We start from the raw sequence: 27,796 nt of genomic DNA, 5'->3' as shown, positions 1-27,796 counted from the left end.
AACTTTTCTTAATGCAGTGCAGTAGTTTCTATAATGTTTCACTGTTTCAGTATCATTAGTACTCCTAGCTATAAGACACATTTCCCCTTTCTGTTTACAAGATATTTTTATCCCTTTAGTAAGCCATGGCTTTTTACATGGTTTCTTACAATTATATTTTATTGTTTTCTTAGGAAAACTGTTTTCAAATATACTCACATAGGTATCATGAAATAGGTTACAGTTTAAATTAGTACCATGTTCCCTGTACACCCTGTGTAAATTTCTTCCCACCTATTTTCTGATAATAGGGAATTGAATATTATATAAGTTGGAAAGTCTTGTTGTTACAATTCTTTTGTAGTTCTGGGTGGGCAGCAAGTAGCTTTGGAGGTTAAAAACTTGAGCTTTATGATCACTAAGGCTTGTACATAGCATTTTGCAGTGCAGTTTCTATTCAAAAATATCTGATCCAGGGCAGTGGCAGCATTTTTTGTGATTCTTGTTGTAGCATATTTTAAGTTGACAGTATCTGTGAGGTTGAGCAGTAGCTCTTTTCTTTTGTTGGTTGCAAGAAATCAGTGCTGAAGTGCCCACACACCACTATTGCTTTATTGTCTAGGTGGAGCCTGTTCACATATTCTAGCTGATTTAAGAATGACTCAGATTCACATTTGGGGAGCATAAATACACACTAAAACTGTATTTGCCTTAATGACTTCCCACTCAAAGTCCCATTCTGCATTGAGAAGCTGAAACTTATTAATACATTCATATTTTACACCTTTTATAATTCAAACAATATGTAGTTGTAACTTCTGCCACCAAATATAACATCAACACAAAATGTAGCAGGAAGAACAAGAAGGCACCGTATTACAACTCATTCAAGCTTTCCAAGTGATTTATTGTTTCCAACTACAGCCCACCCACCCCCCCCTCCCCCTCCTTCCTCTTGATCTGCATCACTGGGTCCCGCAATGCTGAGGACACCACGTCGCTGTCTGCGAAACAGCTTGGTGTGGAATGGCTGTCTCAGCAACCAGAGCATGCACTGCTGTGTGTCGGCCTTGTACAGCAACAGAGGTGTGGCCTTGTCACAATGCTACAATGCTGGCAGTTGACTCAGCACTTTGTGTGAGCCGCATGCAGCCAGCTGCATGCTTCTCACCGGCAGGGCTAAGATTGCAGCGACAACAAGTGCCCACAATTTGGAGTCCGAATCTGCGGCCCTCACCTCAGGATGCCTCCAGCGTGTGTTGGAAGCCAGGACAACTGCCCACAATAGCGAACTGTGAAGTGGCCCACCACTGGCTGGCTACAGACCCGGCATCAGCCTCAGAGGGTCAAACCAGCAACCCGCCACGGACTGAAACACTGACGCCCCATCTGCTGCTGCGTGTAGCTGGTGGTGTGACATGACCCGCCATCTAGGAGAGCTACCACACTTGAATGAATTTCATTAGAAACCCACTCCTATTTATATGTGGCTGTGTGCCTCTGTTTTGCCATACACGCCGCTTTGCATCATGTACTCATAGCACACTAGGTTGGCTGGTGGGGTCCTCCCAACTGTGATTTGCAACATGCAAAACCACTACATATAGTCTTTCAGCAATTTGATAGCCCTGTGGCTTCTATTCTACTTCACAACTGTTGGTATGCATAACTCACTGAAATCTGGCCCACACCTGGCTCTAACTTGTGCTCAGAATATTGCACAAACTTAAATTTCCCTATCCTAAATGGTGGTGCGACTACAAATTACAGTACTTACATTGTATTGTATTGTATTGTATGGAACTGGGGACCTAGAAACAATGGAGAGGCTTCAACCTCACCATAGCCCTTAGTGGTTCACAACCCCACAACAGGCTACAGCAGTCTACTCACTGACCCCACAACACATCCAGGGTTATTGTGTGGTTTGGCCCCCAGTGGACCCCCCATCCCCCCTCCCCCCAGGAACATGTCACATCAGATGAGTGTAACCCCAATATTTGTTTGCATGATAGAGTAATTATGGTGTACATATACAAGGAGTATGTGTTTGCAAAGCAAATGCCACATAGAGTAACTGAGGCAAAATTAGGAGAAACAGCCTGGATTTGGCCGAGGCAGATGGCAAACTGCTTTAAAAACCATCCACAGACTGGCCAGCACACCGGACCTTGACACTAATCTGCCAGGCAGATTTCTGCCAGGGACTGGCACACTTTCCACCTAGAAAGCAGTGCATTAGACCCCATGGCTAACCAGACAGGCACAGTAAATTTTAATAACTGTTTCTACAAAAATTATTTGCTAGTATGTACCAAGGTATAGAAAATAAAGAAAATTTGCTCAGTATTTAGCAAGTGCTCTGAAATGCACAGTACATTGATAAAGTGAAGTTCTGTATGTAGTAAAATCTCTACAACCAAAAGTTTGTTTGTTATTGACAGAATATTTTGATGGCAAACAGAAGGGCCTTTGTTTGCTGCAACTCATTTTTTACCAGTACTGATTTTTACATTAAGATTAGAGTTCATTAACGGCATTTTTAATACACCACTTACCTCATTTTTACTATGCAAGGATTTTTCTCTCAAAATCATCTGTTGGGAGCCTGGACTCTTCTTCTGAGTTGACTTGTTGGAGTATGAATCTTTTCCTTCAATCAAATGTGGACCATTTGTGAATAAGAGGGAGATGATTGATGTTTTGTGAACAAAGAACATCTGAAGAGGGATCTGTTTTCTTGCATGTTGTACATCTCATCTCCAGTTTCTTGACTACAAATCTGCTTATATTTTTCACCACAAACTGCTACCCCAGCCCATTTCAGTGTAATTCATATTTAGTGTGCATTCTACATCCTATACAACTGAGATCAGCAGCTTCTACATTTTCATGTTGTGTGCATATTTTCAAGAGCAGTACATTTCCAGTGCTAATCTCCTTGTTTACTCATGACCACAGAAGGAAGTCATATAGATGTGGAGTACTCATTACCAGGACATTTGTGCAAGTAAAGTGTCGTGTCTTAAACACTTTTTAAATTCATCACTGGCTTTTAGGGTTTCATTTTTAAATACATCATTTGCTCCTTCAAACAATACAATAAAAATACTTTGGTTGAATCACTAGCTCTAGGCAAGTGGATGAGTTTTCCTATTTGAGGCATGGGAACACCAGGCTTAACAAATGCTGTTTTTGTTGCAAATATTGTGCCATTTACCCAATCCCATGACCAAGACTGTCAGCAAGGATAATAAACTTTCTGTTACTTTTTCATATTATGACTCTTTGGCACCAGAACAATGTTATGAAAAGGTAAGTTGCTACTCACCATATAGCAGAGATGCAGAGTGACAGATAGGCACAACAAAAACTCACAAATAAGCTTTCAGCCAGCAAGGCTATTTGTGACAGTCTTCTTTTGTGCCTATCTGCAACTCAGCATCTCCACTATATTGTGAGTAGCTTTGCTTTTCCTAATGATGATATATTCCATCCTGGATTTTCCTTTGTTTGATCATTGGTACTGTACATTTTTATGACTTTCAGAATCAAACACAGATACCTTTAAACCTACATTAAACATTGGAGGGTCATATTTTCATATGTCCTTTTTTGTGTCAATTTTGGAGCTCAGTATGTTTCATAATAACAATTAAGACATCCTCTTTTCTTTTTCCTCATCACTCTACATCTGGATTGTTTATCTTACCATACCTGTTTTCAGAATTACTAATAGCATAGTTCATCTTAACCTGATGAAATTACACTACAATTTGTTGAGATTTCCTGGTGAATATTGGGCATTATGGACAGTTGCGGCTTTTCATATTTTTCTCGGCACATTTGCATATCTTTAGTTAGATGTATTCCTCCAAGACCACTAAACTTGGTATTCTTTTGAAAGATAATAGAAGGCATAAAACTGTATGTTGAGGGAGAGGGTGAGGGAGAGGGAGAGGGAGAGGGAGAGGGAGAGGGAGAGGGAGAGGGAGAGGGAGAGGGAGAGGGAGAGGGAGAGGGAGAGGGAGAGGGAGAGGGAGAGGGAGAGGGAGAGGGAGAGGGAGAGGGAGTTGGAGAGGTGAGATATCTGTCGCACATTTCCAATTCAGCATATACTCCTAATCTAGAATCAGATCTGGCAATCAGTTTCTTCAAAATTGTGCAGACAATGAACCAACTTTCAAGTGAACACAGATACAAGTATGTGACATTGTTAAATCAATAGCCAAACTAAGAAAATCAGCATCTGAGGACATGTATAGCTTATAAAATTGTATGATTAAAAAATAATGGATCTCATATCAAACCTTCTTTGTATGCAAATAACCAGAGTGCCTAAAAAGAACAGTTGTCATTCCTATACATAAAAATGGTAACAAGTCAATGCACACGTAATTATCATCCAATTTCACTAGTAGTTATTCTTTCCAAAATAACAGAATACCACATACAACAGGATATTTGTACACATTTGCCTGAAAACAGTATTCTGACTCCGACTCCGTCTCAGTATGATACTATTTACAGTGCCTGTGTTATTCTGAATTACAATGCTAAGTTCCTAGGCAGTGCAGCAACTGCAGCCATTATGAAATATATGAAATGTATTGACAACTGTGAATATGGACAACCGTCAGCTGTAGAATGGAATGACTACAATGAAAGTTTCTGCCAGACCAAAACTCAAATTGACATTTCTTACTTATCGCAAGGGCCCGCCTTTACATATGGCTACCTGTGCATGTCTCACACCCAGGCCCTGGTTAACAACATATGAAAGTTTGTGTCTGGCTGTGAGTTGTGCATGGATAGCCAAATGTTAGGGTTACTGCTCACAATAAGCAGAAAATCGGGGTCCGAGTCCCAGTCACACACAAATTTTCATTGTAGTCATTACATTCTACAGCTGATGGTCTTCCATATCCACAATTGCGAATACATTTAATGTCAATCTCAAAATGGTTTTAGTTCCAGATTATCAACAATAGAGCAGATGAAGACATCATTTCTTTTATTACAACCTCATTTGAATGAAGGTTATCTGCTACAGCTATTCTAGTACCCTTCAGCAAGGCATTTGATTCAGTGAACCATACAATATTACTGAAGGAACTTTGCTGTTTTGGAGTCAGAGACTCAGAACTCTCCCTCGTAAGCTCCTATCTCACTGACAAGAAACAAATTGTAGTTTACAATACCCAAAGGTCCCAATACTTAAATGTAACTTGAGGCATTCCTCAGGGTTACATGCTTAACCCTTTATTGGTTATAGCATTTGTGAAACAATCTTCTAAGTAACACACCCTGTAAATCAGTACTTTATGCCGAGTACACAATATTCATTAGCTCTGGGAAGGATTTAAACAAAGTGAAACTGGAAAGCAAAGAATACCTAACCTGTCAAGTACATGGTTCAAAGCCAATGAGCTATCCATCATCAACTATGAAAAAAACTGTGAACATCATTTTGAGGCCGGCCAGAGTGGCCGTGCAGTTCTAGGCGCTGCAGCCTGTAACCGAGCGACCGCTACGGTCGCAGGTTCGAATTCTGCCACGGGCTTGGATGTGTGTGATGTCCGAACGTTAGTTAGGTTTAATTAGTTCTAAGTTCTAGGCGACTGATGACCTCAAGAGTTAAGTCGCATAGTGCTCAGAGCCATCATTTTGAGTTTATCAAGCAGTGAATCTGAGTGCTTTGATTCTGTGTATCTTGAGATTGACAAAGTCAACACTTTTCAATCTTTATTCAATTTCATGTTTATTACAGGAAAATTAGGAATTAAATACTGAAAATCACTTATTTCAGAATGTGTATATTTTGAATAATGTTAATACTCAGGTTAAAATAGCTTGGAAAAAATTTATATAACCAAAAAGCAGTTGTTTCATCAAAAACCACCATCCCAAGGCTGACTGCAGTCAGACACACCCCTGCCCACCACTTGCCACTTCCACTCACCCAAAAGTGTCTATGTGCAGTAAACACTTTGCTCCCTGATTGGCTCAGAGATTTGATAACATGCCCATGGCTGAGCCATGTGCATCATTTGGTTCAAGTTGTCACATATTTCCTCTATTGACTTAGCCAATGGCATTTGTTTCCACAAGACCATTTATTTTACAGTATTAGACACAATCAAACAAGAGGCTACACATAAAATGAAAACAGTGGCACAAGAAAGTGTGAAATTATTTTAGGTTTTTCACAGTTACACACATAGCTTCTCAAGTACTCCATGGTACTGAGTAGCATGTTAATGTAGCTTAATGTTGAATAAAATCATAAACACATTTTACAACTTAATTACAACTAGTGACAGGTGAAGCTTCTGAGTCTATACATTTGCAACATCGCACACACTCACGCACTCGCACACACACACACACACACACACACACACACACAGATGTCCAGTACCCTGCAAATACAGCAGTGCATAGTACCCTACACAATCTCACATTCAGAACTGCACATTGTTTATGAATGAACAAGATATTTTACATGGAATACTTAATTCATAAATTACGTAAAAACACATGATCACTGTAACACTTCTGTTCAAAATACTAATTCAGAGTACAGAAAACATTTGACTGAAATTACTATTGACATTGAATGTGGCATGTAGTACACTGATAAAATTAGTTGCTACTAGGTTATTATAGGTATTTGTTTTCACTGTAATAACTGTTGGTCATTAAAATTTTGGACATTGCTTGCTTAAATGTAGGTACTTGCTGAACTACCTAATTTAAGTGTAACAAATCAAAGGCTTTTCTGCTGTTGTCACAAAATAGATTAGATTAGCTAAAACTAACAGTCACAAGTATATGGCAATTAAAATATATAACCAGTTGTCTAAGAATGCATCAATCAAGTCTGACAATTTTTTTAAAGAAAATGTACATAACTTCTAGTTAACTAATACATTCTATCCATAAGAATTTTTAGAAATGCCCAATATCAGCTTAAAAATGTAAAAATTTATTTTGTAAAATTAATAGGTTAAGTGAACTGACAAAGTCTATTGCATGTAATAATGCTGAATGACCAGTAAAGAATCTGTTTGTGAATCAGATATATTTTTTCCATTATCCGTGCCAGAAATTTGTTATACACTTTAGCACTCTGAACACTTGTTTTGTGCTACAGCCTTGTTTCCTCTTTCTATATGGATGATGTGGCAGATTCTTGTGTTATATTAATGCAGATCTAAGCTCATTTTGTAATTGCCAGTGCACCTTTTAATGTTAATTACACTTTTTTGTAGAGGCTTGGTAAATGTAGAATACTTAGTTGTGAAACAAGTGGTTGTAAGGTGATAGCTTTGAATTGTTGGTAATTATTCTAACACCACATTTCTCTAGTGTGAAGATGGTTTTTGAATTTCTCTTCTTATGACCCCAGAAAATGAGGCAATAGGTAATAGCAGTGTGAGTGTAAGAGGAGTAGAAAATTCTGCTACACTGTTTACTAGTCACATTACTAGTTACACACAGCACACAGTGAGCAGAACCTAACTTATTATCAAGGTAGTGGATGTGGACTTTCCAGTCTAAATTTTCATCTGTACGGCCACCAAAAAATTTTGAGGCAGGTGCTCTCGTAAATTCTTTATTTTGTATTCTAAGGTCCAGATCATTTTGTGACTTTGTTTTCTTATAGTGGATATAAAGAGCTTTTACAATATTTAAGGTTAACTTGTTCAATTCAAAGCAATTTTGTACATATTCTGAACTCTAGTTACAGATGTTGTAATACCTGGTTTATATCAATTATAACAACATATTTATCATCAGCAACAGGTTTATATGAGTACCACTGATTGTAATCTTGATGTCATTTACATAAATTAGAAATATGAGCAAAGAATACTTCACTGTGGTAGCTCAACAGGTACAGTCTGAAAATCAGATCTGTAAGCAATACATTTTTAATGTCTACTATGAAGATCAGACTGAAATCATTTTTTCACAACTCCTCATATATCAATAGCTTGTGACATGTCCAGAAAGGTATCATGATGGACAGTACCAAATATCTTCAAGAATACCAAATATATTTCTTTTGTACTGTTGTTTTGAATGGGTACAAAATATCCCTCACATATGTTGATTTTATATCCATGTTTAGTACCTTCAAATAAATGAACAAGAAGAATGATTTGAGAATTAGAGTATTCTTTGTTAAGAAGATAATTATCTAGACCATTTTGTGAACTGTTTCATTTTTGCTGTCTGCAGTTGTTGTTATATTCTTGTCCAAGGTATTCCTTTCAAGCTACATGTAGCACCAAGAGCAGTTGGGCTGCCCGTGACATCATTACAAGTAGCTGCAAAGAGTCCCAGGTCTTTTGCAGCTGTCAGGTATACCAAGAATTGGAGCTGTCAACAAAAAATTAAATTGTTTCTTGTCTGAGAAGAAGGCTAGTCAATCCTGCTTGTCTGTATTCATCTATGTTTGTGAAGAAATAATAAACTGCATGAAAAAAAGGGATATTGTCAAGGGTTAGCCAACATTTGTTTCACTGAAGACAAATGGTAATCAAGATCCTCACAGTTTCTGTATACAATAGGGTCCCATTAATCCGAGTTAATTGGGACCTGACCTTGATCAGATTACCAATTTCTTTGGATTAGTTGGGATTATGTTGACAAGTTTCTAGAATGAAGTATACCAAGTGGATACGTAGGTACACCACGGTAACAAATGAAAATATGTGTGGGAACAATGGCTCACTCTCACTCCCTGCCCTTGTTGTTGAGCCCTTTTGAGACCTTCATAGTGTCTGATGTCAGTGCACTGCCAGTTGGCTTGCAAAGAGCTTGGATATGTTAGTTATTGATTGCTGGCATGCACAACAGTTGTATTGTATTCATTCAGGTGTAGTGGTGTACATATTCTCGTCATGAGTAAACAGAAACATACAATATTAACTCTCAAAGAAAAACTGAATGCTATGAAGCGGGCAGACAATGGTAAGAATAAATCTAAACTGGCAACAGAACAACTGGGTGTTGACAAAGCAACCATTTGTGATTGGAAGGAGAACTGAGTGAAGCTTGAACAGTCCTGTGCAACATCTTCGGGAAAAACACTCTCAATATTCAGCAGACTTTGAAACAGTCCCAGTATGATAAAGTGGATGAAGCTCTTTTCCTTTGGTTTATGCAGGAAAGAGAAAGGGGATCTCCTTAGAGTGGAACACTGGTTTAGGAGAAGAATGTTTACCTGAACAAGTTTAAGGAATGGTGATGAGTCTTTGGACAGATTCAAAAAAACATTATGGAATCCATCAGCTAACAATTACTGGAGAGAAGCTTTCTTCTGGCCATGATGCAGCAAAGGAATACTTGGGTGAGTTTCAAAAATGATAAGAGACAGGAAGTATTCTCCCCAACAAATTAATAACACTGACAAGACTGGCCTTAATTTTAGGACATTGCCAACAAAAAGCCTTGCATCAAAAGCAGAAGACCATTCTCCTGGTTTTAAAATGTGCAAAGATCATGTGACTTTATTTGACTGATTACATGCCATCTCACCCCAGCAGTGAGGAATTAAGTGATGGAGAACCTGTAGCAAAATTTTTTCCACCAAATGTTACACCACTTCTACAGCCAATGGACCAGGGCATACTGAAAATGTTAAAACTGATTTACAGAAAACAATTTTAAAGAATGCTGATCCAAGATGATAGCAATTCTTTAGTGGACAACATAAAAAAGACCAATGTGAAGGATGTTGTTAATTGGGCCACTGAGGCATGGCAGAATATTTCAGAAAAAAACTCTGAGAAAATCATGGAGAAACCTGTGGACCTAGTTGACACTGAAAAGGAAAATTTACTACAAGTGATACACACACTCCCTGGATGTGAAGAAGCTAGTTAAGAAGATGTAGATGAGTGGATGGCAGCAGAGGGAGCATGTGTGGAGAACCTTACTGATGCTAATTTAGTTGCTGCTGTGACAGAAGTGACAATGAGCCTGAAAGTGACAAAAGAGAGCTGGTGCCACACAGTGATGCAGCAGAAGCACCAGACCCCGCACTACGTTATTCAGAGCAAAAGCCCACTGCTACACTTGCTGATTTGATGTTTATTAGACAACGGCACAACTGTGCATCATATGACAGACTGTCTTCATTATGCCAAAAAAGAATGACTGTCATGTAAAAAGTAGGGATAAAATGTCCACTGTATTTTAGTAAGTTTGACAGCTTTTCTTTCATTGTTATGTACTGTTTAAACCTAATGATTTCTTGCCAATTTTTCTAATACATGTTTACTGTATGGTGTAAATCAAAATAGTGTTTTTGTACAGCAGTTTACCATACAGTTTTCCATACTTAGACTAACATTTTTCATGTTTGGATTAACCAAACTTTCGGATTACTGGGGTTCATATTAGTGGGACTCTGCTGTACTCCCATTACAATATTTTCAGTGAAATGGGTAACAGCTGATTTTGTAGTCAATTCTTTGCAAAAACCATGTTGGTTTTCAGACAAGAGATTGAATTTTTCATCATGACTGTCTCTATTGCTTTTCAAAATACAGGTAACAAAGATATTGGTGTACATTTTCTCACTTCATTCATATTTCGCTATTCACACAGTGATTCTTCATTTTTGAAATTGTTCATCTTTGATGAAACACTCCCTTGATAATAATGACGCATTTATTATGTGTGAGAGTGGTTCTGACATGACACTAGCACATTTTATTATGACTGAACAAGGTACTTCATCAATCCCTGAAGATGTTTTATTCTTCATTGTTTTTTTAGTATTCTTAGAAATTCTGATTCATTTCTGGAGCATAGAAATATTGAATTAGCACTTTGTTATCTTGAAACGAAGATTCTACTAATCCTAAGACCATATTTACTCAGTTGTCAATATCAGTTACATTTTCCAACAGCCATGCAACTAAGATCCTATTTTATTTCATTTTGACAACAACCAGTTTTGGTATTCCACTACAACAACATCTTCAGGCCCCTGCATAATAAAAGAGTATACATGTAGGGAGTCGCCGGCCGCGGTGGTCTCGCAGTTCTAGGCGCGCAGTCAGGAACCGTGCGACTGCTGCGGTCGCAGGTTCGAATCCTGCCTCGGGCATGGATGTGATGACCACAGCAGTTGAGTCCCATAGTGCTCAGAGCCATTTTTTTGTAGGGAGTCTCTCTTACATCCAGCACAATACACTAAAACATGAACATATTTGTTAACCATAAAACTATTAAGCACCGTAGATTTACAAAAGAACATGTGACAACACCAGAGAGATCAGAACTAGACAGTATACAATCAGGAGGTATGACTAGACAGTATACAATCAGGAGGTATGCTGAAACAAAGTTTCTTTTTTTTAAATATAAAATCCTATATAATTCTTATAGATGATACTTGATACTACAAGTTTCCTCATCTGTAAGAATTATATACAATTTTATATTATTTAAAGGAAAAGAGACAAGCTTTGTTTCAGCAGAGCTCCTGATTATATACTGTCTAGTTCTGATCTTTTTATTGTTTTCACGTTCTCTTGTAAATCCGTGGTTTTAAATAGTTTTGTGACTAATAAATGTGCACACATGTTTTGGTCTTTGTGCTAGATGTACAGAGAAATTTGGTTTAATGGCACTACTTTCATTTGTAGTTTTAAGCACTTTCATGATTACACATCACTTTCCATAAGAATGCTTTGTACTCCCTGATATACACAACATGTATACTCTTTCATTATGCAGGGGCCTCAAGATGGCTTGGTGGAATGCCAAAACTGGTTGTCATCAAAATAAAATAACATCTTACTTACTTACACATCTGTTGGAGAATTTTATTGATATTGACAATTACTTAACTGCCTGATGTGCATGATGGATCAACAGAGAATTTTTACTCAGGTTGACTGACTGGGGAATTTATGAGATAATCATTTATATAATGTGTTAGACTAAGATATCTGAGTAACACTCCACAATTGTCTTTTAAAACAATATCATCTTCCCTTTTAACAGTTTTTTTCCATTTCATTTTTACTACATTCCATATTGGTTTTGATGTGTTTGCTGTCCCTAGAATTACTTTGTCATTGTACATTGCCTTAGCTTTTGTGATCACCTCCCTCTAAACAAACAAACAAACAAACAAACAAACAAACAAACAAACAAACATTCTTATATGTATTCACATAGCCCACAAGGTGTTTATCTTTGTTGTCCTTTTTGATTTGACTGAGATGTTTTTAGAATTTGACTACATACACTGAAAGCAGGTGATATGCACTAGCTGCTGTTCCTTGGCATGACACAATTTTTTGTAAACTGTTTTTGAGAACATATCTCAAATAGACACATGAAAATACTAGAAGAAACAAATATTCTATGAGTCATTGATTGATTGTTTTTGAAAATACATTTTCCAAGGCTTCCTTTGCTAACATCTGAATAAAAGTATTTACTTTTTCTGTACAGAAGTGCCTTTATAGAAGAATTTATACATGTGAGAACTATATTATGACCTGGAAAACCTAAGTTTACATTTAGTGAGACCATTTTCCATATCATGTAAGCAGAAAGATGACAACTCTTGTTCCATTGGCGTCCATAAAAGAGTGATTTCATGTGAAAACTGTTTAGGATACTCAAAGGCTGTCTCTTTTTGTCACTTAACATGTTAATGTTTTCACATTAAAATACTTTCACTTCATAACTAAATAAAGTACTTAACACTGCTTCCAGTTTTCTTTTTCATGTTTTTATTTCCCATTCATGATCTGTGCCTTAATATGACAATTAATTAGTTTTTTTTTCTCTATGGTATATGATTGAAAATGTTTTTTTTAGTATTTATTTATTTATGCATTTATTTTACCTGGCAAGATTAGGGTCTTCAGGCCCTCTCTTACACCTAACCAGGCATACTCAGATTGAGATGGTCCACCTTTATTTTTGCTTTAATTTGTAACTCTGCAACTGTATAAATGCATGCTCCACCATTTTACTTACAGTGCAGCAGTAGTAAGATGGTAATTTAAAACTGCTGGTGTTTATAAAACAATTCATTAACTATTGCACCAGAGTCCAGAGAAACAAATACATGAGACATCAGCAGAATCATGAAAACCTACTTCTACATCTACATCTATATAGTCTGCAAACCATTGTGAGGTGCATGGCAGAGGGTATTCCCATTGTACAAGTTATTAGGGTATCTTCCTGTTCCATTCATGTGTGAAGTGCAGAATGAACAATTGTTTGAATGCCTTTGTGCATGCAGTTATTACTCTGATCTTATCCTCTCAATCCCAAAGTGTGCAACACACAGGAGGTTTCAGTATATTCCTACAGTAATTATTTAAAGCTGGAGCTTGAAACTTTGTGAATAGACTTTCTCAGGACAGTTGATGTCTACCTTCAAGGATGTTTCAGTTTAGTTCAGTTCCTTGAGTATCTCTGTGATACTCTCCCATGGATTAAACAAACCTGTGACCACTCATACTGCCCTTGTCCATATACATTCAATACCCCGTTAGCCCTATCTGGTACAGGTCCGACACACCTGAGCAATGTTCTAGAACTGGTTGCACAAGTGATTTCTAAGCAATCTCTTTTGTAGATTCATTGATTGATTGCTGTTCAAAAGGAAACTAAAGTTATTTCTCGTCGAACAAACTTTCTATAAAATGAATGAATACTTGGAGTTATGATGTACAAGAGTGGGGGAAACTGCCTAAGAAAAGCACTCCCTTAAAGATAAAGTGTGATGCTGTTACATGTAGTTTAACTGAAATTGTGGTGATAAAATGTAAATTTATCTATCTGTTTCATTATGAGAAAATGTGAACTCCCACTCTCTTGAGCATTTGCTTTAACCTCTTCTTAAGGAATGCAGTTAAAACTTGTATTCATTCAAACCATGACCATGAAGAAAATTTACACCCTTATATACATGTCAGTAGCATAAAATATGCACTGTCACTTATTCTACTATTTTAAACAATCACTTAAACTGTTTTTGGCATAATGCAGGCTTTAATACTGCACGCAAGTAATTGTTCTTGTAAAATAAACCAATGTCTGTGCAATGTGATGTATAAATGTTAATGTACTACTGTAATTGCATCAGTTGGCCTGTCCTACACTGGCTGTATAATATGTATTCAACAGCACCAAATAAATAAATAAATAAATAAATAAATAAATAAATAAAAATACACCCTAATATTTGTGTGAGTTGGCCAATTCCAGTAGTGACTCATTTCTATCATGGTCACAGGATACTACATTTTTTTGTTCTTTGAAGTGAACAATTTTACATTTTAGAACATTTAAAGCAAGTTGTCAATCTCTGCACCACTCTGAAATCTCATCAAGATATGACTCAATACTTTTTCATCTTCTTTCAGTTAGTACTTCATTACAGATAACTGCATAATCTTCAAAAAGCCTGATTTTACTATTAATATTGTTTGCAAGGTGATTGATACCCAACATGGACACACTTCTCTTGGCACACACAAAATTACTTCCACATCTGAGGATGAATCTCAATTAAAGATTATATGCTGCAATCTCCTTACCACATAGACCTTAGTCCAGTCACAAATTTCACTTGATACCCTAAATGTTCATACATTTGACAATAAGCATAGATGTAGTATTGAGTCGAATGCTTTTTGAAAATCAAGAAATACAGCATCTACCTGATTGCTTTCAGTGTGTCAAATCAGAAAAATGTAAATTGTGTTTCACATGATTGATGTTTTTCAAATCCATCGTGGTTGGCATTGAGAAGGTCACTCCCTTCAAGATCCCTCATTATGTTTGTTTGAGCTCAGAATATGTCTAAGATTATACAACAAATCAATGTAACTGATATCAGACAACAGTTTTGTCGATCACTTCTACTACCCTTCTTGTAGAAGTGTGTGATCTGTGCCTTTTTCCAAGAACTGGGCACAGTTTTTTGTGCAAGGGAACTACAACAGATTACAGTTAGAGGAGGAGCTAACTTAGCCACAAGTATAGAATCAGACTGACAGGGTTTCTATTGAGATCTGGAGCTTTGTTTAATTTTAACAATTTCAGCTGTTTCTCAACACCACTCACACTAATACTTTTTCATTCATCTTTTCAGTTGTACAGGGATTAAATTGTGGCAATTCTCCTGTGTTTTCTTTTGTAAAGGATCCTTTGAAAATGGAGTTAAGCATTTCAGCTTTTGCTTTGCTACCCTCAATTTCAGTTCCTGTCTCACTCACTAGTAACTGACACAAACTTTGATGCCACTGACAGCCTTTACATACAGCCAGAGTTTGTTTGTTTGTATTCCGTGAAAGATAACTTGACAATATTCTGCTACAGTAGTCAGTCAGTCAGTCAGTCATTGAAGGCTTCATACATTGCTCTCTTGGCAGCCAAACAAACACAATTCTTTCAATCTATCTATAGCCCTTCACTTTGTTTACACCTATTATGCAGTACTCTCTGTTTCTATACAGTGACTCTTTGTTTATTTGTTTACCATTCAGCCCCCCCCCCCCCCCCCCCCAATTATGAACTGTTCGACTAGGAGCCTATCTTTCCAAAGCATGGTTAACTATTATTTTAAACTCAACCCAGATTTCCTCTTCTTGCTTCTGCCCTGTGCTGAAAACTTCCAGTTGCTCATTGAGGTTCAACACTACTGACTTCTTACCTGGTTTACTGAACAAATATATCTTTCTGCTTGATTTAGTTGTCCTGTGTACTTTGGTAATCACTGGTGCCACAACCATGTCATAGTCACTGGTACCAGTTTCAATGTGAAAAACCTCAAAGTGGTCAGGCCTATTTGTTGCCATTACATCCAATATATTTCCATTATGAGTGGGGTTCCTAACTATCAGGTCCAGGTAGTTTTCGGAGAAGGTATTTAGTAAAGTTTCACAGGTATTGGATGATTTAAGTCTCCACTGATGATTACAGTATGACCAGGGAATTTATGTAAAAGTGAACTGAGGTTTTCTCTAAAGTTTCAGTTACACCAGGAGATGAGATGAGTCTGGTGGCTGACAGAAGGATCCAGTTGTTATCATTTTATGCACACTCCTGATATCAAGTCTTGCCCAAACAATCTCACATGCAACTTTAGTTTCCGTCTTGATGGGTTTGAGTTTCTTGTCTATTTAACAAATACATCACCTCCATTTCCCATTTGCCTATGCTTTTCGTATACACTTCAATTTCCCCCAAAAATCTCACTGCTATCAGTTTCAAGTTTCAACCAGCTTTCTGTGCCTAGTATTATGAGAGCCTCACTGATTTTTATGAGCACTTCTAACTCTGGCACTTTCTTGCAAATGCTGCAGCAGTTAACTATTAGGATTTTAATACTCTTCCTTGTGGGACAAGTTTATTTCTATCTTACACTGATATGTCTGGCCTTACTACAGTTATTGTTATCTGGATTGGATAGATAGTCTAATCTCACACTTTGTTCTTGAGGCTTTATATATTTTGACAGATTATCCTGAATGTTTTGCAAGTAGTTCTCTTTTTTTTCATTGCCTGGCAACACATTGAGTTTTGTCCCGATATTTGCCACTTACCTGCAAGTTCTCAGGGTGATTTGTTACAATGTTTTCCTTTGTCTCTGAAGCCCTAACGAAACCTCATTACATGGCTCCACCTTAAGCAGTGTTGTGCTGTGTATGAAGAATGCAGTTCAGTGTTGTACTGTGTATACAGCAACACGCATTAACCATCTCAGCAACTATTTATCAACCTCTTCAACCAGTTACATGAAATTGGTTGGTAGTGTAACACCTACACAATGCAGCTGATCCACATATTAGCTCCCACACAATCACACAAGAAAGTGTAATGAGTCAGGAAAGTGTCCTACACATTCTCCATCAACAGCTACATGGAAATGATTATGACGATCATGTTAGCTTCAGTACATAAGCATTAAGTCAGGCTACTCCATACGTATTATGTAATTTGCATAGTGATGAAGCCATATTTACCAATCATGACAAGGTAAACCATCAAAACATGCACTATTGATCTCTTCACAATTCCTGTTGGCTTCATCAGGTCAATCAACAACATCCATGGAGACTGAACATGTAGTGTAGGTACTGAATCATCAGCTCATCAGCCCATTTCTCATAGAGAGAAAATTGAACACACCCAAGTATTGCAACCTCCTTACAGTCCATCTTCCATGAATGCTAGAAGACATTCCTCTGCGGACTAGGAGGAACCTGTGCTACCAACATGATGGCTGTGTAGCCCATAGTACACAAAATACTACAGCATGTCTTCACAGATTGTTTCCAAATCATTAGATTGGACATAGAGGAACTGTACCTTGGTTGGCCCATTCACACAATTTGACACCAGCTGACTTTTTTCTGTGGTGAAAGACACTGTCTACAAGACATACCACCTACACCGAAAGATATGGAAAGCAAAGCATATTATAAGAGCCTGATCAGATATCTCCACTGAAATGCTAACACATGCACAGCAATAATTTCATATCAAACTAGAAACACTTATTTCTATTGCCATTGCCAGTGGTGGTCAGTTCTCTTGCTACTGGTCAGAGTCCACATAATTGGTGTACATACTTGTGTTGTTTTTAAGTGTGTGTTACCACAGGTTCTGTGTAAGAGTCAGTGTGGAAACATTTCAAAATACAGTAACTCATCAACAACTCACACTAGAATGCTGCAACAGACAAACACCACTGACATTCTAATTTATTCTACTTTTAGTTTGTTATTGGCAGTGGGCATGGTTGCATTTAAAAAGTGAATGTTTGCACAAAAAATACATATTCCAAGTATTATTGAAATCTGTTGATACGCTAAAAACACAAGCCCCTGACTACCAGCCATTCTGTGAAGACTGCACATTAGTAGCACGTTCCCTTTCTGCAATATTTGCAGTGCAAATTTTATGTAATTACTCTGCATTTCCTTGTAGATCCCTTCATTAGGTGAGCTTAGTTGTTTCTACAAGATTTCACAAATGTACCCTAATGTGCATTTGATATCTTTCATCATCTGAAACTACACTTGGCACTTGAGTAATTTCCAAATAGTTTCATGACTTTTATAAAATAAAAAAGTGCACAGGAAAGTTGGCTGTGCAGACAATGTGTGTGTGTTTCACAAGTTTTTTTTTTATTAAAGTTAATTTCTTCCGATTTTGTTTTGGTAGTTAATACTCACTTCGCTACCCCAACACCAGTGACTAGTGTCTGTCTAGCATTTTTCTCTGTCATTTTGTGAGAGGGTCAAGAGGAATATCAATAGAAGTCATTAGCTTCAGCCACTGACATAATGCTAATGGCAGGTGCCACATTACCTTCTGATGCATATATTGACAGTTTTGTTATTAGTTGGCAACGGCAAAAAACACTACTGGATACGTCGGCCTGTACCTTAGTCCAAGGTATAGGTTCGGTTGGAAGGTGACGGTTTGGTTGTGAGTTATCTAAGCCAACAAATGTAAAATTAAACAAACCTGGTTGTAATGACAGAGTAATCTGTCACTTAACACCCATTTTACACAAAAAAGAGAAAAGAGAGAGAGAGAGAGAGAGAGAGAGAGAGAGAGAGAGAGAGAGAGAGAGAGAGAGAGAGAGAGAGAGAGAGAGAGGGGAGATACTCCTGTTTGTAACATATGTCGCATTTTCCAATGTCCAATGTAACGTAAAAACATGCAACCCATATTGAACATTCCTGTATATCCTTTCTGACTGACACATCTTCAAAAATTTTTTCCTGTAGTTATTAGTGTCATATAGTGTCATATAATCATCAGAAGTACTGACATTAGCACAATTGAGATTATTGGTCAACTGGGACTGTTATTTTCTTGACTGCAATTAATCTCTTTTAGCCAGATTCCAGGCTGCCCTGCAATTACTTTCAGAGTGTAAAGTAAAGTACACACACTTAGCAATTTTTAATTGTAGGTATGCACAATTTCCTCATATTTATATATGTGGCCTTGGCAACCACACACTGTGATCATGTGTTTATGTGTTGCAGTTGGATGAGTGTGTATCGGTATGTTGTCTATTCTGATGGAGGCCTGTTTGGTCAAAAGCTTTGTTTGACACTCTTCTTGTTGTGCCTATCTGTCACTCAAGCATCTCCTCTATATGGTGAGTAGCATAATATTGTTATATACATATCTTTATTCTCATTTCTATTACGACTCATACCAGGATATTTAGCACTACCGTAAGTTTAGTATTTTATCCATCCTCGGCATACCTATCACATTATTCACAAGAGACAACAATAAAATGCATACAGAAAAATGCCATGGTCCTAAAACTGCACAGAAGCAATAAGTAATAGAGTACCAAACTCATTAATATAATAAGGTTTTGTAGTTGGCAGGAGAGCCAACACCATGTTATTAGAGGAGGCCAAAAGGCGTGAGGTCTGGAACAGGACAAGGAAATTAGAATTTAGAAGCAACGGACGTAGCTGGTGGGATACTTAACTTTAATCCATTAATGATTAACGTCACTCTTGACGGTACATAGTTCACAATATCAATAGTAACTGATAATGGCACCTTGCTAGGTCGTAGCAAATGACATAGCTGCAGGCTATGTTAAACTAAACTAAACTATCTTCTAGGCAAATGAGAACGTAAGTAGGCAGTGAACCATCGCTATCAAAGTCAGCTGTACAACTGGGGCGAGTGCTAGGAAGTCTCTCTAGACCTGCCGTGTGGCGGCGCTCGGTCTGCAATCACTGATAGTGGCGACATGCAGGTCCGACGTATACTACCGGATGGCGGCCGATTTAAAGGCTACCACCTAGCAAGTGTGGTGTCTGGTGGTGACACCACATAAGGGCTCTTAGATGCCTACATGTAGGTCGCAGTATCTGCATATCTAAGAGCTCTTCTTGTATTAATGGGTTCAGTATTGTATTTATTTCTTATTGCTGCTGTATATTTTAGGATCATGGAATTTTGCTGTATGCACTTTATTGATGACACTCACAAATAATGCAATAGGTGTAACCTTCTGAGGAAAAATACCAAGTGTCCAAAAACAGTAAAGAAATTAAAGTTTCTTTTATGTAACTGATTGCTCATTATATACTGTTAGTTTGTTTACTTGTTGAATGTAGCACTTGTGGGAATGATGCTGTTTCTGAGTAATGTTATTGTGAGATTTAGTGTTAGCTGAACATGTCTTATCTTACAGTGTGTGTTTACTGTCAGCTTGGAAAACAGAGAATATTATTTTATTTTATCAGTATGCTGTTTATAAAACAAATATATAACTTTTAACTGGTTTCTCATAATTTTTATCTTACTCTCAGAAACAATTCTACATACCTGTTATCTCATTTTTCTGTGGAACTGGAAACTGACTTTTCTGTTTTAAGCCATAAAATTAACATTCTCTGATACTTCTCAAGTGTTTCAAGGTGGTTTTTTGTGTATATTACTAATTCACTACTAACACATAGATCTGGCCTAATAGCCTTTTGAGTGATACAGCAATCTGCTTCCACAGCTGTGTGGTCTGCGTATCTGGTGGAAACACTGGTGACCCAACTTTGATTCCCAAGCACTGCTAGGAATTTTTCCTTGGTGGGAGAACTGAAAGATTGTGCTTTTAGCATCAAGAGACTAACTCAGTAACTGCCTGCTTAAAATAAGTAGTAAAATTGATACACAAGCTACCAAAGACATTTACACATGTGTCTTGAAAGAGTAGGAAACCAAGGATGTTAGAATATGTATGACATTTATTGTTAAATAACAGCTACAGTGATGTAATTTTTACTGTAAAGACTTAATTCCTTGCAACTTGTTATTGTTTCAGTTTATCACAAACTAGCTTTTGTGTAGCTTCAACTTATATTATGCTGAAATCTATTACAAAAATGTTAATATAAATTGCTTTTTTATATATACCAACACTGTACCAAGTGCGATAGTTAGTTATCCTGCAGCAGCTAGCATTTTGCCAAGGAGAACACATTTCATACTCCTTCAAGTTTACATTGAAGACATCATATATTGATATGGAAAAGAACAGTATCATTATTGCTGCACAAACATATTTGCAGCTCAATGGATCCAACACTCTCATTTATTTATTTATTTATTTCTGGTTGGAAAGGTTCAGAGAGATTCACTAGAAAGCAGGATTCATTGATAAACACCAATTTGTGGTGCATATTATCATCTGTGTGTTTCATAGGTCTCCAGAATCTGAGAAGAAACACACTAATGAGTGTGTCAAAAATGAGAACAGTGTTGTTTGTGCAATTTCTGTGTAAAATGCCAGCCATTTATTTCTGTTAACAAGAGTCTATTAACCATGTATATGACAATAATGAACATGCAAATAAAACAGAAGTATATCAGGATGATGAAAGTGTATCAATATATGTACAAAGTTACTATTCTATCTCAGGAACACTGAACCAGGTTACTGTTCTAATCCAGGAACACTGTACTTTGTACTTTGTACTTTATTGCTCAAACAGTAAACACATGTGGAAGACAAGGCACAACACAATTAACAATACATATGTGACTGATGGAGCCTTGTGCTTTGGCCTACATATTCATTAGCTCCGTCAGGGGCCTTCTGTTGTATTAACAGGCCTCTAGTGGCCAAATGAAGCACAAACTTCACACTCAAACTATGAAACAGCACAAACACAAAATTGTTAGTTCAGTACCCCTCTTCCTTCACAAAGAAGTGGTCACTGTGCTCACATCCATTTCTTCTGTGGTCACCGTTGGTTAGTGAGTCATCCAAGGCACTACCACCAATATGTACAGTTGGAAGTGATGTGAGTGCTGAGAGGTGCAGCACTTGCTCCCTGTGAGTGACCATGTTGTAGGATAGGCAATGCAACCTCATCATCCATTTCCAAATCCAAGTCCAACCCCAACCCCAGGGAAAGAGGCTGAAGTGAAGGCAGTGGAACAGGCAGCACAGGCTGAGATGGAGATGGCAGCAGCAAAGGCATCAGCTGAAACAGCGCAGGAGCCAGGGTTTACCATGGCCCCCAACAGCTGAAGGGGTTACCCACAGCAGAGGAGATAGGTGTGAAAACATTGACAGCACCAGCACAGAAGGTGACAGTACCATCTGCAATGTCAGAGGCTGCTTGCAGATGGAGGAAGCACACCAATGCACAGCCTCCCAAGTAGGTCATATCTGGTCAATGTGACACAACATTCTCCCTCAGCCATGTGGATGACACACAGGTGGCAGTTCCAAGTACTCTCAATTACTGTGCCACACCTATTTTGACCAGCAGTCCCAAACAAACAGCTGTGCCAGGCCTGAAGCATTGCAGTTGCCAGTGCCAGAGGACTGCTTGGCATCAGCAAAGCAGGGTCCAGGGCTGACAACTGTGCAACAACTCTGCTGGACTCTTATTGCCGACAGATGTGAGGAACCAGTCAAGAGCTACTTCCCATCACACATCAAAAATATGTTTTTTCACCATAGTCTTAAATGTTCATACCAATCATTCCACTTCCTCATTCAGATGAGGGTGGAAAGGAGGAGCTGTGACACAGCAAACATTACTTTCTTCCCAAAACTTTTCAGATTCCTGAGATACAAAAGGTGCCATTGCCAGTGACTAACATGTACAGAATATCTACCATTGCAAAAAGTTTTGACAAAGCAAAGCATAAATTGTTGCTGCCACATAAGTAGACAGACAACACAACACAACACACCACATACAGAAGCTTACAATAAGCACCAATTACAACAAGCCACTAGAAGTTCATAAAATGTCCCACAAAATCTGCTTGAATTCATTCCCAACGCTGCTGTGGATCCAGCCTCAATGACAAAGAAGCATGGGGAGACACCTGATGGCTGGTACACTGTGGCAGGCTGCAACAACTCACACTGTTTCCTCATCAACATGTGGGCGAGAAACATGTCTTCATGCTAAAACTTTTTTGCGTGACACATGCCAATGGTCCACATGAAATGCATAACCTTTGAAGAGCAGACATGACTACAATCTGAGGGGCAGTGTCCTCTGTAGCTAACAACAGCACTCCCAAGCAAACAGAAAGATAATTTTGCAATGCAAAATAATTTCTCAAAGGATCAGGAGCACACCCCTGGGGAATGTCTTGCAGAACATGTTGCTAAAAAAATAAAAAATAACTTAACTTAACTTTACTTTACTTAAAAAACGATCTGCATCTGCAATTTTTGTGCTAGTAATGGGAAAATCATCAACAACATTTTCTACTTCCAATTCTAAATGAGAACAAAGCAAAGCAATTCCTCTACATCAGGCTCTGGGTCCAGACAAATAAGGTATGCATGTTGTGCCATAGATCAAACATGTATCTATTTATCTCATACTTACATTGTGAAAGGAAAAGGAGCCCACAGCTGTAAGCAAAGTGCAGCTTTGTCTGGCTAGGATGCCAAAGCCTCAAAAAGAGATCCAGTAGTTTGTGGTCTGTGTTCATGTGAAACATAGACCCATATAGAAAAGCACGAAATTTTTTTACAGCATTCATGATTGCTAAAGCCTCTTTCTCTGTCTGAGAATAACACCGTTACAGTGAATTTAAAGATTTAGAGGCATATGCAATGTTGTTGTTGTTGTTGTTGTTGTGGTCTTCAGTCCTGAGACTGGTTTGATGCAGCTCTCCATGCTACTCTATCCTGTGCAACATGCTACTCTATCCTGTGCAAGCTTCTTCATCTCTAAGTACATACTGCAGCCTACATCCTTCTCAATCTGCTTAGCGTATTCATCTCTTGGTCTCCCTCTATGATTTTTACCCTCCATGCTGCCCTCCAGTACTAAATTGGTGATCCTTGATGCCTCAGAACATGTCCTACCAACTGATTCCTTCTTCTGGTCAAGTTGTGCCACAAACTCCTCTTCTCCCCAATTCTATTCAATACCACCTCATTAGTTATGTGATGTAGCCATCTAATCTTCAACATTCTTCTGTAGCACCACATTTCAAAAGTGTCTATTCTCTTCTTTTCAAAACTATTTATCGTCCATGTTTCACTTCCATACATGGCTACACCTCATACAAATACTTTCAGAAATGACTTCCTGACACACACTTAAATCTATACTCGATGTTAACAAATTTCTCTTCTTCAGAAACGCTTTCCTTGCCATTGCCAGTCTTCATTTTATATCCTCTCTACTTCGACCATTATCAGTTATTTTGCTCCCCAAATAGCAAAACTCCTTTACTACTTTAAGTGTCTCATTTCCTAATCTAATTCCCTCAGCATCACCCGACTTAATTCAACTACATTCCATTGTCCTTGTTTTGCTTTTGTTGATGTTCATCTTATACCCTCCTTTTCAAGACACTGTCCATTCTGTTCAACTGCTCTTCCAAGTCCTTTGTTGTCTCTGACAGAATTACAATGTCATCGGTGAACCTCAAAGTTTTTATTTCTTCTCCATGGATTTTAATACCTACTCCGAACTTTTCTTTTGTTTCCTTTACTGCTTACTCAATATACAGATTGAATAGCATCAGGGAGAGGCTACAACCCTGTCTCACTCCCTACCCAACCACTGCTTCCCTTTCATGTCCCTCGACTTATAACTGCCATCTGCTTTCTGTACAAATTGTAAGTAGCATTTTGCTCCCTGTATTGTATGCAATATGGGGTTCAAAACTGTCCACATACTTATCAGCAAGGATGGTACCATGGTCAAGCTGGGACACACCTATCTCTAATACAAGGAGCTGGCCCAGCTGAAAAGTGACCAAACAAGGGGCCAAATGCAGCTTGGATTTCAAAAACTAGAATGCCTAGTCACAAACCAGGGACTAGTATTACAAAGTTCTAAAAATAATTCAGAATGATAGTTATATAGCACTAGATAAAAGTTTGCTTTGGTCAGCAATACAACATTAGAGTGTCAAAGCACTGTACAAGGCCTAAATGTGCTAACAGTAACATGACATGGGAGAGAAAAAAATAGCATTTTCAGTTTTTATGGGTTAACTGGCTCCAATCAAGTACAAGGGCAGTGCCAGTCAGGGCTCTTTTCCTGTATGTCAGAAGGGTTGACAATGCATAGCAAGGTATTTTGTGGGCCAAAATTGAAACCATTCCATATTCTTTGCATATTATTTGTGGTTTCATTGGTTTATGTAAAGTCAGCAAAATTGCCACCGCCAAAGCTTACATAGATTTTTCAACATTTTCTTTGGAACCACAGTTGTTGTGATACTTTGGTAAAAAAAACTCAGCTCAGTTAATGAACAATTTCAGTAGAGATAGATTTTGCCTGCCAGTCAAATGACACATTCATGTGATAAATATTTTGCCCCAATTTTTAGATTACAGCCACAGTTTTTCTGAATACATTGGGCAACCTGTGATTATATTTGTAGCAATATTTGACAGAGTTGCTGAAACTCACTGCTGCTCTCTCACTGGATACTTACAATCAACTGTTGGCATAGCCCTTTCTGCTCCTGTGAAATCTCACAAGCCATCATTTACTAGTACTCTGGTTTTATACTCTTCAGGATTAATTTACCTTAATAATCTGTTCAGTAATACAATGTCCTAGTAAAGAAAACTCTCTGGAGTTCTTGACTCATTGTCAGAAGAAAACTGTACGCCGAGAAGTTATACAGAACATGGTTGTGATAAGGTGTAAAAGGTATAACAGAATGCTAAAAATTTTAAAATCTTAATTGCCTTCACATATACATGTATAAATATTAAAATATAATGATGAGATAGTTTCATTTGTCAGTGCAACCATCCACAGATCATTCTCATATTAGAAGCTGGTTGAACAAAAGCTGGATGCACCAGTAATAACAAGATCATGCAAATAACTTGCACTTGTATAAGAGACAAGTTAAATGGAAAATTTATTTGTCACAACAAAAATGAGAGAGGTTCTACAACATGGATAAAAATCTTAGTCAAATATAAATATAAAAAGGGTATTGTAACATCACCTAACTTGTGAAACAACAAAATAAAATGTTGGTGTCCAATCAGACTAACTTGGTTTAATACTCATTCAAGGCCATAAAAGAACATATTTGGAAAACTACACACTTCCACATAAATGTGAAGATTTGCATGAGTCACTACTAATGATAAGGCAATCACCCCTCTCGAAAGCAATTATGTTTTTCAGAACAATTAAATACACCCTTGGTTCCCAACTAGGCAGTTCCAATGCATGTAAACCAGATGTACAGGACAAAAGTCACTGCACACAACAGTGAAATACAACTAACCAGACAATCAATAGTAGGTGTACAGTGACTAGATTCTGGGAAAACCAGAAAACTGGGTTATAGCATGTATTTAAAGCTATCTAAGGAAGATTAGAGTTTAATTTAACTTCCCATTGACAACAAGATCATTATAGACAAGGCACAAGCTCAAATCATTTCAAGGATGGGGAAGGGAGTTGCCCAAATCTTTTCAAAGAAACTACCCCAGTATTAGCCAGGAGCAATTTATAGAAATCACAAAAAACCTAAATCTGGATGACTGGATATGGATTTCAACTATTGTCCTCCCAAATGCAAGTCCAGCATGCTAAACATAGTGGCACCTTGCTCAGTTTAAAGCAATTGAGTGGAGGGATCTCTGATAATACAAAATGTAAAGGTCATAACAGTTACATACCTTCCCTGCTGGTAGCTACTGACAAGAGGTTTCCTAACCTTCCCACTGTGCCATCAGTTTGAAACAAGCTGAATTAAATAAGAATATTAAAAACAAACCTCTGTCATATCTTCTGTATAAATCACCACCAGCTCACACATGGTGAATGTGCCTTGCACATTTCTGAAGGATGTGTTCTAGCAAGTATGTTTTTAGGACTAAAATTAGCAATGGAGGAGCAGCTGTTTTTGCAAGCAAATTGCTTACCATTAGCTATGACACATGAAATGTTAAAAATAATTTCTAAGAGGAAGTTTTTAAAACTAAGCTATGCCATTTTCTGGTATTAAGCTCATACTTGTCTCTGTCTACAGTAACCCACAATCTGATGATACTGGATTTGCTGAACATGTTGAGGATCTCACTATCTGGAGATTAAATATGACAACTTCAAGCTTGTGTTTACTGAGGACATTAATCTTTAAATTTTGTGTAAAACAAACTATGGCCTGTGTTTTGAACTGTTTATGAGCTATCAATTTTTATTGTATTAATGAACTTCCTACAAGACAAGATGCATGCTTGGAAATATAATTACCACTCCATAAGAAAAGTAATTAGAGTGTGGTGTAATAGATCCAATGTTACCAGATCATCTAGGCTTATGGATGACTATTGAGAGTGTTAATTATAATGTACAGCAAAAGTTCTTTGTTAAGGAGCTCAAAATGTTAAAAGCAGATCACATATGTTTCAGGAACATGTTATCCAAATCTGAGTGGGAAAGTCTGGGCAACTTTGACAATGTTAAAAACTACAAACAACTAAGAGAGTCAACACTGATTATCCACCAAGCACACTGAATAAACTACACTGGTACATGCAGTGTTTGAAAATAGTTTTTACCTTTTCCATCATGACAAGACCTGGTCATCCTGTTCTGGAGGAGAGTTACAGAGCACCAAAAAATTGTTATACAAGATGGAAATGCAAGTCTCTCAACAAATGCAAAGTGGCTTGGAAGGTAGTAAACTCCATAGCGGAAAAAAAAACACAAAACCAAGCAAATGATTTCTATTTTGCCTAAGGTGTAAAATAACTTCATAAGTGAATCATGGAAAATTTGCTACCTCTGAAGTA

The 27,796-nt window shown here is 37.7% G+C and overlaps 1 protein-coding gene and 1 long non-coding RNA gene across 5 annotated transcripts in view; one reads left to right on the top strand and one right to left on the bottom strand.

The window, feature by feature from the left end:
- The window catches only part of LOC126278557 (uncharacterized), a 45,015-nt gene extending 23,961 nt beyond the window's left edge, over positions 1-21,054 (top strand). Inside the window, exons 3-4 of the long non-coding RNA XR_007550722.1 lie at positions 19,044-19,159; positions 20,540-21,054. This is a non-coding gene — a long non-coding RNA (uncharacterized LOC126278557). The remainder of the gene's footprint in view (positions 1-19,043; positions 19,160-20,539) is intronic.
- LOC126278554 (uncharacterized) overlaps positions 1-27,796 on the bottom strand; it is a 95,669-nt gene that overhangs the window by 20,476 nt on the left and 47,397 nt on the right. The window contains exon 3 of one of the 4 annotated variants that reach the window (XR_007550719.1): positions 5,893-8,367. The exons of 1 other annotated variant lie outside the window; for it this stretch is intronic. Coding sequence is in view for 2 of the 3 variants with exons in the window: in XM_049978746.1 (XP_049834703.1) it covers positions 21,804-22,016 (213 nt within the window). In the remaining variant the exon portion in view is untranslated. Of the gene's footprint in view, positions 1-5,892; positions 8,368-21,120; positions 22,017-27,796 lie in introns of those variants that run through there. 2 more of the 4 variants (XM_049978746.1, XM_049978745.1) reach the window with 2 other exon arrangements.

The sequence above is a fragment of the Schistocerca gregaria genome, chromosome 6 (assembly GCF_023897955.1).
Source record: "Schistocerca gregaria isolate iqSchGreg1 chromosome 6, iqSchGreg1.2, whole genome shotgun sequence".
NCBI classification, from domain to species: Eukaryota; Metazoa; Arthropoda; class Insecta; order Orthoptera; family Acrididae; genus Schistocerca; species Schistocerca gregaria.
This window is presented reverse-complemented; position numbering and strand designations above follow the sequence as displayed.